The 11580-nt window shown below is 38.0% G+C and overlaps 1 protein-coding gene across 1 annotated transcript in view; it reads right to left on the bottom strand.

Moving 5' to 3' along the window:
* Positions 1-2644: 2644 nt before the first annotated feature.
* Positions 2645-11580, bottom strand: part of LOC128467987 (mucin-5B-like) — a 42304-nt gene continuing 33368 nt past the window's right edge. The window contains exons 26-33 of the mRNA XM_053449765.1: positions 8436-8675; positions 7392-7548; positions 6660-6788; positions 6409-6553; positions 5734-5777; positions 5452-5634; positions 2738-3583; positions 2645-2688 (exon numbers count right to left, since the gene is read on the bottom strand). Coding sequence (XP_053305740.1) covers positions 2645-2688; positions 2738-3583; positions 5452-5634; positions 5734-5777; positions 6409-6553; positions 6660-6788; positions 7392-7548; positions 8436-8675 — 1788 coding nt within the window. The remainder of the gene's footprint in view (positions 2689-2737; positions 3584-5451; positions 5635-5733; positions 5778-6408; positions 6554-6659; positions 6789-7391; positions 7549-8435; positions 8676-11580) is intronic.

The following is an 11580-nucleotide window of genomic DNA, read 5'->3' as shown; positions in this document are numbered from 1 at the left end:
TTTAGTGTAGAGCTTGTAGAAATACGGGTAGTTGATGGAGAGAGAGTTGTCGGAGATATTACTGTTTTTGTAGAAGGTTTTTCAGTCGTGAGAGCAGCAGATGTTGATAAACCTTGGCTTGTGGAAGAAATAATCTTTGTAGTTGGAGATGTTTCCATTGTTTTTAGCGTAGAGCTTGTAGAAATACGGGTAGTTGATGCAGAGAGAGTTGTCGGAGATATTACTGTTTTTGTAGAAGGTTTTTCAGTCGTGACAGCAGCAGATGTTGATAAACCTTGGCTTGTGGAAGAAATAATCCTTGTAGTTGGAGATGTTTCTATTGTTTTTAGTGTAGAGCTTGTAGAAATACGGGTAGTTGATGGAGAGAGAGTTGTCGGAGATATTACTGTTTTTGTAGAAGGTTTTTCAGTCGTGAGAGCAGCAGATGTTGATAAACCTTGGCTTGTGGAAGAAATAATCTTTGTAGTTGGAGATGTTTCTATTGTTTTTAGTGTAGCACTTGTAGAAATACGGGTAGTTGATGCAGAGAGAGTTGTCGGAGATATTACTGTTTTTGTAGAAGGTTTTTCAGTTGTGAGAGCAGCAGATGTTGATAAACCTTGGCTTGTGGAAGAAATAATCCTTGTAGTTGGAGATGTTTCTATTGTTTTTAGTGTAGCGCTTGTAGAAATACGGGTAGTTGATGCAGAGAGAGTTGTCGGCGATATTACTGTTTTTGTAGAAGGTTTTTCCGTCGTGACAGCAGCAGATGTTGATAAACCTTGGCTTGTGGAAGAAATAATCCTTGTAGTTGGAGATGTTTCCATTGTTTTTAGCGTTGAGCTTGTAGAAATACGGGTAGTTGATGCAGAGAGAGTTGTCGGAGATATTACTGTTTTTGTAGAAGGTTTTTCAGTCGTGACAGCAGCAGATGTTGATAAACCTTGGCTTGTGGAAGAAATAATCTTTGTAGTTGGAGATGTTTCTATTGTTTTTAGTGTAGAGCTTGTAGAAATACGGGTAGTTGATGCAGAGAGAGTTGTCGGAGATATTACTGTTCTTGTAGAAGGTTTTTCAGTCGTGAGAGCAGCAGATGTTGATAAACCTTGGCTTGTAGAAGAAATAAACTTTGTAGTTGGAGATGTTTCCATTGTTTTTAGTGTAGAGCTTGTAGAAATACGGGTAGTTGATGCAGAGAGAGTTGTCGGAGATATTACTGTTTTTGTAGAAGGTTTTTCAGTTGTGACAGCAGCAGATGTTGATAAACCTTGGCTTGTGGAAGAAATAATCTTTGTAGTTGGAGATGTTTCTATTGTTTTTAGCGTAGAGCTTGTAGAAATACGGGTAGTTGATGCAGAGAGAGTTGTCGGAGATATTACCATTTTTGTAGACGGTTTTTCAGTCGTGACAGCAGCAGATGTTGATAAACCTTGGCTTGTGGAAGAAATAATCTTTGTAGTTGGAGATGTTTCTATTGTTTTTAGTGTAGAGCTTGTAGAAATACGGGTAGTTGATGCAGAGAGAGTTGTCGGAGATATTACTGTTCTTGTAGAAGGTTTTTCAGTCGTGAGAGCAGCAGATGTTGATAAACCTTGGCTTGTAGAAGAAATAAACTTTGTAGTTGGAGATGTTTCCATTGTTTTTAGTGTAGAGCTTGTAGAAATACGGGTAGTTGATGCAGAGAGAGTTGTCGGAGATATTACTGTTTTTGTAGAAGGTTTTTCAGTCGTGACAGCAGCAGATGTTGATAAACCTTGGCTTGTGGAAGAAATAATCTTTGTAGTTGGAGATGTTTCCATTGTTTTTAGCGTAGAGCTTGTAGAAATACGGGTAGTTGGTGAAGAGAGAGTTGTCGGAGATATTACTGTTTTTGTAGAAGGTTTTTCAGTTGTGACAGCAGCAGATGTTGAAAAACCTTGGCTTGTGGAAGAAATAATCCTTGTAGTTGGAGATGTTTCCATTGTTTTTAGTGTAGAGCTTGTAGAAATACGGGTAGTTGATGCAGAGAGAGTTGTCGGAGATATTACTGTTCTTGTAGAAGGTTTTTCAGTCGTGACAGCAGCAGATGTTGATAAACCTTGGCTTGTGGAAGAAATAATCCTTGCAGTTGGAGATGTTTCTATTGTTTTTAGAGTAGAGCTTGTAGAAATATGGGTAGTTAATGGAGAGAGAGTTGTTGGAGAGATTACTGTTTGTGTAGAAGTTTTTCCTGTTGAGGACATTGATAATCTTTGGCTTGTGGAAGAAATAATCTTTGTGGTTAGAGATGTTTCTTTTGGAATTGTAGTTATACAATGACTATAGTCATCACAGCAAAGAAATCTGATTTGATAATTGTAGCAAAGTTCAAATTCCTGATCCATGTTCCTGCACACAAGTCCCACTGATAAATCACACGTTATATTTTGATTTAACTCTGGGGCATTTTGTTCAGATCTGCATTCAATATCTTTGGGCATTTTACAGATATATTTTCCAGAGGAAATTATATTATCATATGACTCAAATTCTCCTCCGTATGGTTGCCATGATGGCGTATTTTCATCAAACCACTGTGTCCATGTACACCGGGGGTTACAAAATGGTGTTGTTGATGTACTTGGGGTTTTAGTGGTAGTCTGTGTTACAGGGAAGCTTGATATGGATTGTGAGGATATAGTGGTTATTACTTCTGTAGCTGTTGTGGGTGCAGAAGTGGTGGGGCAATGACTGTAATCATCACAACAAAGGAATCGTATCTCATAATCATAGCACATACCCATATGTGTTAGCTGATCTTTGTTTTCACATACCAACCCAACTGATAAATTACATTGTACAGTTTGTTGCAATTCTTCCAGAATCATGTCTGGCATCTCCTTTGCTCTGCACTGAATATCAGTTGGGAGCTTACAAATTGTTACACCAGAATTAATGATGTGTTCATAATTTTCAATGTCACCTCCATTAGGTCCTGAAGAAAGCGTATTCTGGTTAAACCATTGTGTCCAAATACATTTTGGTTGACAGACAATAGTTGTAGAGTAGGGTTGGCTTGTGGTCATAGAGGTCTGAGGCAGAGTTGTTAATGTTATAGGTGTGGATGTAGTTGACAGTGATGTTATTATAGTAGATGGAGATACTGTTGTGCAATGAATGTTTTTTTCACAACAAAGAAATCGCACTTCATAATTGTAGCATAACTGCATAAACCTAAGCTGGTCTTTGTTCTTGCACACTAAACCAACAGATAGATCACATAAAATATCCTGTCCTAACTCCTCCAGTGGTTTATCAGGAAAGTCACATGCTCTACATTGGATATTTGTAGGGTTTTTACATATGTCATATCCAGCCGCAATAATGTTGGTATAATTTTCTGAATCACCTCCGTCTACCCCAAAAGTAGGTCTGTTCTGATCAAACCACTCCGTCCAATTACAAACTGGTGCACAGCTGGTTGTTTGGGATATAGGTGAAGTTGACAATGCTGTTGAGGCAGACTTTTCTGTTGTTGAAGATGTTGATGGCTGTTGGCTTGTCGAAGTACTGATTTTTGTTACAGAGACTGTTGTTGGAGTGATTACTGTTCCTTTTGATGATGTTGGTGTTGTTTCTGATGTTACTGTTAAAGGTGAGGACAAATAAAATGATTATTTACGAATAATTTGTTTACATTTTGTAGTTGTTGCCATAAGGCCCGGACTAGCCATCTGGTATAATAGGTGCCAGTAGGCAATTGAAAGTGCACGATACTCACCTGATCTGCTGCTCCAGTAAGCGTAAAACGTGCAGCCTGGCATATCCAACCTTTACCTGCATTTACGTCATCAGGCAGCTGCTGGACTTAAAGCGCCAGGGCCACCTTGTCCAGCCCTTGTTGCTATAGACATTTAAAATGTATCCAACATGGAAGAACAGCCTCTTAACCCCTTCATTCCCCTATGGACGTACCGGTACGTCCAAAAAACGCATCCCAAGAATCCCCTATGGACGTACCGGTACATCCTGCCCTTCTTGTGTCACACGAAAGGTCATATGAGGACTGGATACCCCCTGCAGGGATAACCGGACGCTCCGATGAGGCACAGACACTGTGATCTCTATGCAAGTCCCCACAGACTTGCATAGAGATCACAGTGTGATCGGTGCAGGAGGATCGCGGGGAGGAGAGTGAGAAACCATGTTTCTCACCCTCCTCCCATGCTGAAAAACGAAACGGAGAAAAAAAAAAGGTTAGTGATTTAAAAAAATGTTTTAAAAAATCACTAAAATAATATAATAAATAATAATTTTAAAAAAACAATAACATGAGCTAAGTGATGTCATTGTGACATCACTGGCATTAATAATATGTTCAAGAAGTCCCTACGAGGACCTCTAACCATTGTTTTTTTTTTAAATACAAAAAAATATATATATAAAGATATATATATATATATATATAAAAAATATAATAATAATACGAATACAACTTACATCCCATTGCCCTAATACATCTGCCCAGTATAACCCTCCTGCCCCATTCACAACCCCCAAATCCGTTAAGCCATAAGCATAAAAATTATACGAATAATGTACAGTGTTCCCTATAAGTCCTGGGAAAGTATAGAAAATGTATATAAATTAGGTATTTCTGAAATCAGGACACCTGAATTGATAAACTTGGAGGGGATTTTCCATCACTTTACCTAATTTTCAGAGGGAAATTTTATAAATAATTAGGTGTTTCTTTCTGATTTTCGCTAATTTTCTCATTCTAAATTTTCCACTAATCTTCTAACTATGGTATCAAAAGAATGCTCTGTCTCTCCTTGAAAAAACAATATATAGTTTCCATGGGTACACTATTCACTATTCAGGAAAAGAGAATAATTGCTGAACCGACAGTAAATTTGCTCCGGGACTTGAGGTACCAAAAACCCCTGGGATTGAAGGGGTTAATTATTTATTGCCCTGATATGGTTCTCATTTTTTTTATACTTTCTGTTTTGGTGTCTCCTATCCTTTTGTTGCTACTAGATCAGCTAAAGTTAATATATAAAGACAACTAATGTTTTGTCTAATTTGAAATGTCTATTTTTTGTCTAAATGTGTGCAAATGTGTGCAAATACAGGCAAAGTAAATTTGAGTTGAGGGTTATATCACTGGGGTATTACTTATTTGCAGGTAGTAAGTTGAGATAGCGTCTCTCCCTATGATTCTTCATCTCTTAACTACCATTGATACGTATGGTTAGATCTTAGATGATACAGGTGCGCCAAGCATTGTGATTTATGTAAAGGGACCAAGGACTATGTCATTATTGCAGAGTTGTAGCAGTGAGGTGAGTAGGTTATTTTCATATTTCAGGATTATTTACTACAGTGAGTCCATTTTATCAGATCTTGGGCAGATGAAGTAACCAGAGTTGTTGCTTTTCTCATGTTAAAAATTCCATAACTAAGTTCTACCCATTGGTACACAGTGATGGCATGATTAAAATGTTCTACCTCCAGGAGGACTTGTGCTATAGCTGAGTGGAAGTACTCCATGTGTAGTACAATGATATGTCTTTATAACGATAGTTCCGTTTTCTCCACAGATCGCTGTTTTACATGTCTCAGTAGTATCTGTTGCGTTGTAGATGGTCTCGTTGAATTTGTACATGTGACCTTGATATTCACACATGCACTCTAAAAATAAACAAAGGGCAAATAGCATTGTTAATTACAGGAAAGGAACAAAAGACAACATTTTTTTTAATAGAGATTACATTTTATCCAGATGCTTACCTTCAACTTTATATATGCAGTTGATGCCATCTATGGTGCAATTACTGTTGAAAAGATGTAAACAACATTTTTTTTTAATTACAAAATCATACATGTACACATGTACAATATCAGCAAATGTTATTTTATACATATATAAACCATTCAACAATACAGTTCCTATGATGCAGTTAGTTTAGGCTACTACTAAATCAGTGATTCCAACGTTGCTGTACGAATTTGGGTATAATATGCTCCATATATATTTTTCAGGAATAAAGTTGCAGTATAACTTGATATAACGTTTATGTAATGTTGTGAATACTATAGGGAAGGTTTTCAAGTACTTATAACCTCACAACAAATAAGAGTTTTTAGAATGTTTTAAGTTAAATAACAAAAGCCATAATTGTATATGAAGCAAATAAATCATGATAAGCTAAAAGAAAATGAGAAAGGCTGTCTCCTGTTGGCCAACAGTAGACTGAACCTCCTATCAATATCTGCCATATAGTGTTAAAAGTGGCTGGTGGACATGGGAGCAGGCAGGCGGCATCTTGCCACAAATATAACACACAATCTAATAATAATTACTAATAATAGATGACTAGTAGATATTTATATGAGTTATTAGTCTAGTAGCAAGTGAGCTATACAAAGCTATAAAATAACTTGGAAAGAGGATGTTTTTTTTACCAAACATAGCAGTTTTTTCTACTAGGAACACTAGCACCAGGTTTATAATGCTTCCTGTCCGCATCATAGCATCCACATATGGAGACACATTTCATTTCATCCTCATCAAAAAAAGGTTTGTTTTTTGGACAACTTGGATAACATCCTAGTGAACAAGTCAGAACAAAAAGTGTTGAGCTTTACAAAACCAAGGCATACATTTAGTTTTTCCATTTAAGGAACTTAAGATAAGACTATCACTTAGTGCTTACCTTCTAAACCTCTTATCTCAAAAGCACACTTCCCACTTGGGTTCCTGCACGTTTTCATACATGGAGCTCCACATGGCTTATAATGCCATTCACATTCTTGATGAGAATTGTAGTAATCACAAAACAAAGCTGTTAAGAAACAAAATAGCTGATTTAGTGTGAACTAGTTTAAATTGATTAAAAATAACTACTTAGCGGGGCAATCAAGCCATCACATGCATCATAAAGTCTATGTTAACTGAGTATCTAAATGTATACCAGGTACTGGCAGACACTTTTTTAAATGCATGGGCTTTTTTTCAAGATATTTTAATTCTACATTTGTCAGAATCAGTTATTTTTTCATGTTAAATATTTGTAGCTTTTTTGTGATCGGTGAAAAGATTAGAAATGAGAGGTGAAACATGTCTTTCTTGTTGCTGTTTTTTTTGCGGTACCACTGAAAATTTTTCATCGGTCAAGATATAGTTGATGCCTATATATTTTTCCTAAAAATTAAAAAAAACACTAGCTTGAATAATATATGTTGAGCGCTATAAAATATGTTTCATTTAGAATACTGAACATAGTGAACACTGATGTGCACTTTAGCTCATGAGTGTCCAAAAAGACCATGCAAGTTGTAGATCAGCAATAGATTGAGATACGTTTGACTACAGTATGACAATACTTCATTGTTTGGAGTCTTGCTAATAATTATGTTTATTATAGCAACAATAAGCCATTACTTACGACATGTATTTGGGTCTCTCCAAGAGATACATATTCCAAACTCTCCACATGTCTGAGCATAAGCAGCCACAGCACTACAGAAACACTCACAGTCCCCTCCACTGTTGCAAGCACAAGAGTCAGAGACACACGCATCATAGAATGGCGATGGATTTACCTATGGATACCAGCAGACAGTAAAAAAAATAAATCTGGATTTCACTGCTCATGGCAATAAATGTGGTGTGTTTTCCCAGTTTTTCTATATTTTTTAATATGATGAACCACACATAAAAAATTGGTATCAAAAGGAAGCCCTACCTGTCATTGGAAAAACAACATAGAATTCGTGTAAGTTCACTAAACATCTTGATTAAACAAATATATGGCAAAAAACTACTGAGGTATAAAAATCTGTGGTTTTGAAAGGGTTAAGAGTGTTTTACACACTTTTCATTACATTGTAAGAGCCCACATAGCATTATTTATTTATTTGCATTCTGTATCATTTAGGTGTTAATCTATGCAGTATATAAACAGCTTATTAAAACTAATTGTTCACATTTTGCAACTCAACATCAATGCAACATCGAAACCATGTATCTAGATTACAAAACAAATGGTTTACTCCTTTCTTTTTCCTGTTCTGTTGTTATTTGAAGATAGACAAAGTTGAAAAATAAAATACTTACAACTGCATATGACCAAATTACAAAAAATTACTTATCATGTTCTCTTCACGTTTGACGTATGAGGCAAGATGGACAAGTTCAGCCAATAATTTGTGGGAAGTCAATGATTTTGTTAAACCCCCAAAGAGCTCACATAACATTATTTATGTGACCTAAATTGTCTTGTATTGCTAAAATACATGTACTGTTTTTGCACAAATATCTTCTAATGTCTTCTATGCACCAACATGATCTTTGATTTGATCCTTCTACTATGAGAAACACATGATCATTTGCTCTCTTTTGAGTAATGCTGTGATTTGCTAGTCAAGGTCATATCATTTTACATCAAAATTTCACATGATGTGATTGTTAATGGTGGGGTATTACATACGTGTGGATGGCAAGCTGAGAAAACACGACTGTTTATTATGCTGCACTGCTTCTGAGCCCAAGACAGACGGTATGGGTTCATAGCACAGGCGTTCCTTGTAAATTTGGCATCTGGGCAAGCTGTATTCAACTTCCAACTGTTTCCAAATTCTTCTATATTTCCTACCACAGCATTTCCCCGGGTAGTAAAATCATTGTTCCCATTTCCATCAAAGTTTCCACACAGTCCGCAGAGTCTTCCCTGCAGAAACAATTGATTCTTTAAATGATTTTGTAAGATTATGTGAAATACACTATTTGTGTCCGATATCATTAAGGTGTTAATTTGTGTAATATATAAACATATAAATATATGCAATTATTTTAAATAATTAAAAATAATTGTTCCCATTTTGCAACCCAACATCAATGCAGAAAACCATGTCTCTGGATCCCAAAACAAATAGTTTTCCTTTCTTTTTGCTGTTATGTTGATACTTGAAGATAGACAAAGTTGAAAAATACAATACTTACAACTGCAATATGTCCAAATTAAAAAAAAATGATCATGTTCTCTCCTGCAGTATGAGGCAAGACGAACAAATTCAGCCAATAATTTGTGGCAAGTCAATAATTTTGTTAAACCCCCAAAACAACATCTGTTTTATTCTGTTCTATACATATACACAATTTCTGTCTGAATGCAACTTGAGTGCTAGGAACATGTGTTCTCAATCACGTGACATAGCTGTTAAAGGGTCTTCTGTGGAATGCCACTGGTCCAATAGGATTCCTAAAATTCACATATTGCCATTATATAGTAAGAACTGATACCCTAAAGGCAGTAGCGTACCTAGTGGGGGGCGGTCCGCCCCGGGTGCCGCTCGTCAGGGGGGTGCCACGGGCTAGGGTGACCACATGTCCCGGATCCCCGGCAGCCTCGTCACTTTTTTTTTTACATGGAGGAGAGAGAGGGGCGCCTAGCAACCGATCAGCGCCCCTCAGTCTCCTTCGCAAGGCCTCTAACTCCGTCGTGGTGCTGGAATGTGATGCTGAGCGCCCAAATATGACGTCATATTTGAGCGCTCAGCAGTGAAGCAGCGCAGCGGAAGAGCAAGAAGACGGAGGCGTCGTGCTCCCACTGCAGGACTTCTGGATGGTAAGTCCAAAACCTTTAACTACAAAGGGGAGAGGGTAGACAGGGAGGAAGGGAGGGAGGGGGTAGATAGTGAGAAGGGAGGGGATAGATAGTGAGAAGGGAGGGGGGGTAGATAGAGGAGAGGGGTAGATAGTGAGAAGGGCGGTGGAGGGGGTAGATAGTGTGGAGGGGAGTAGATAGCGAGAAGGGAGGTGGAGGGGGATAGATAGTGAGAAGGGAGGGGGGTATATAGTGAGAAGGGAGGGAGAGGGGGTAGATAGTTAGAGGTGGATAGATAGTATGAAGGGAGGGATGGGTAGATAGAGGAGAGGGAGAGGGGTAGATAGTGAGAAGGGATGGGGTATATAGTGAAAAGGGAGGTGGAGGGATAGATAGTGAGAAGGGAGGGAGAGGGGGTAGATAGTTAGAGGTGGGTAGATAGTGTGAAGGGAGGGATGGGGTAGATAGTGAGAAGTGAGGTGGTAGATAGTGAGAAGGGAGGGGGAGGGGATTGATAGTGAGAAGGGAGGGTGAGGGGGTAGATAGTGAGAAGGGAGGGGGCTAGATAGTAAGAAGGGAGGGGGATAGATAGTGAGAAGGGAGGGGGTAGATGGTGAAAAGGGAAGGAGAGGGGGGTAGATGGTGAGAAGGGATAGAAAAGGGGGAAAGGTAGATAGTGAGAATGAGTGAGAGAATGAATGAATGTGTGGATGAATTGTCTGAATGAGGGAGATAATGAGTTTGTGAGAATGCATTAATGAATGTGTAAATTTGTGTGAATGAGAGAGAATAAATGATTGTTTGAATTAATTATGTGAATGAAAGTGTGGATTAGTGAGTGACTGTTAAAGTGTTTGTGTGTATGATAGATATTTAATTGATTTGTGGAAAGGCAAAGATGGCACGGGCAGGATGTTTGAGCCTTGGGGACCAAGATGACACAGGCAAGATGTTTATGGGACAAAGATGACACAGGCCGGGCTGTTTGGGGACAAAGTTGACTCATGCTGGGCTGTTTGGGGACAAAGATGGTAAATCCTATGTGTGTAATCTGGGTGCTGGTCAGGTTCTATGTGGGCAGTGTGGACCCCAGAGCTGGCTTTGGGTTGTGCAACCTATCATCTATGCCTGTAGTTTTATCTCTTGCTATGTTTCCATACATTATTATTGTATGCCTGCAAATACGGGATTTATATGTCTGATTCTATGCCTCCAGTGCTGAGTTCACATGTGAACAATAATAATAACAATATTTATATATATATATATATATATGTATATATAATTGCTAACAGCAATCACACTCCTATGATGCCAAGTCAGCTAGTACATGCTGGAATCTGGGTATGCTTGGGCATGATAGGAGTGTGATTGCTGTTAACAATTTTATATATATATATATATATATATATATATATATATATTAATATTGTTATTGAATTTTTTGTCCTATTTTGCTGTGTTACTTACTTTAAATAAAAGTGTGAGATTTTTTTTATGGTGGGGGGTCATATTTGGTTTTGGACAGGTAAATGCTGGATTTTCGGTTTCAGTCCAGAATTTTCATTTCGGTGCATCCCTAAGCCAGACAATTAAGTGGTAGGCCTACACCACATCAATGTTTGGCTTAGTATATAGTAGTAGTGATAGGAGTTATGCTGCACTATTATCAATGTCTGGCTCAATGTATAGTGATAGGGATTACGCTGTACCACCGTCAATGTCTGGCTCAATGTATAGTCATAGGGATTACGCTGTACCACCGTCAATGTCTGCCTCAGTATATAGTGTTAGGTGTTATGCTGTACCCCCGTCAATGTCGGCCTCAGTATATATCCAAAATAAAGAAGCAGAGGCTCAGCACTTCAAATGATAAGGTGAGTTTATTTCACACAGGCAACGTTTCGACGCACAGGTCTTGAGAAAGACCTGTGCATCGAAACGTTGCCTGTGTGAAATAAACTCACCTTATCATTTGAAGTGCTGAGCCTCTGCTTCTTTATTTTGGATTTATTGAGGGACTTGGTGG

This window comes from Spea bombifrons, chromosome 10 (assembly GCF_027358695.1).
Source record: "Spea bombifrons isolate aSpeBom1 chromosome 10, aSpeBom1.2.pri, whole genome shotgun sequence".
Classification (NCBI taxonomy): Eukaryota; Metazoa; Chordata; class Amphibia; order Anura; family Pelobatidae; genus Spea; species Spea bombifrons.
The sequence above is the reverse complement of the archived record's forward strand: the minus strand, read 5'-3'. Positions and strand labels throughout refer to the sequence as shown.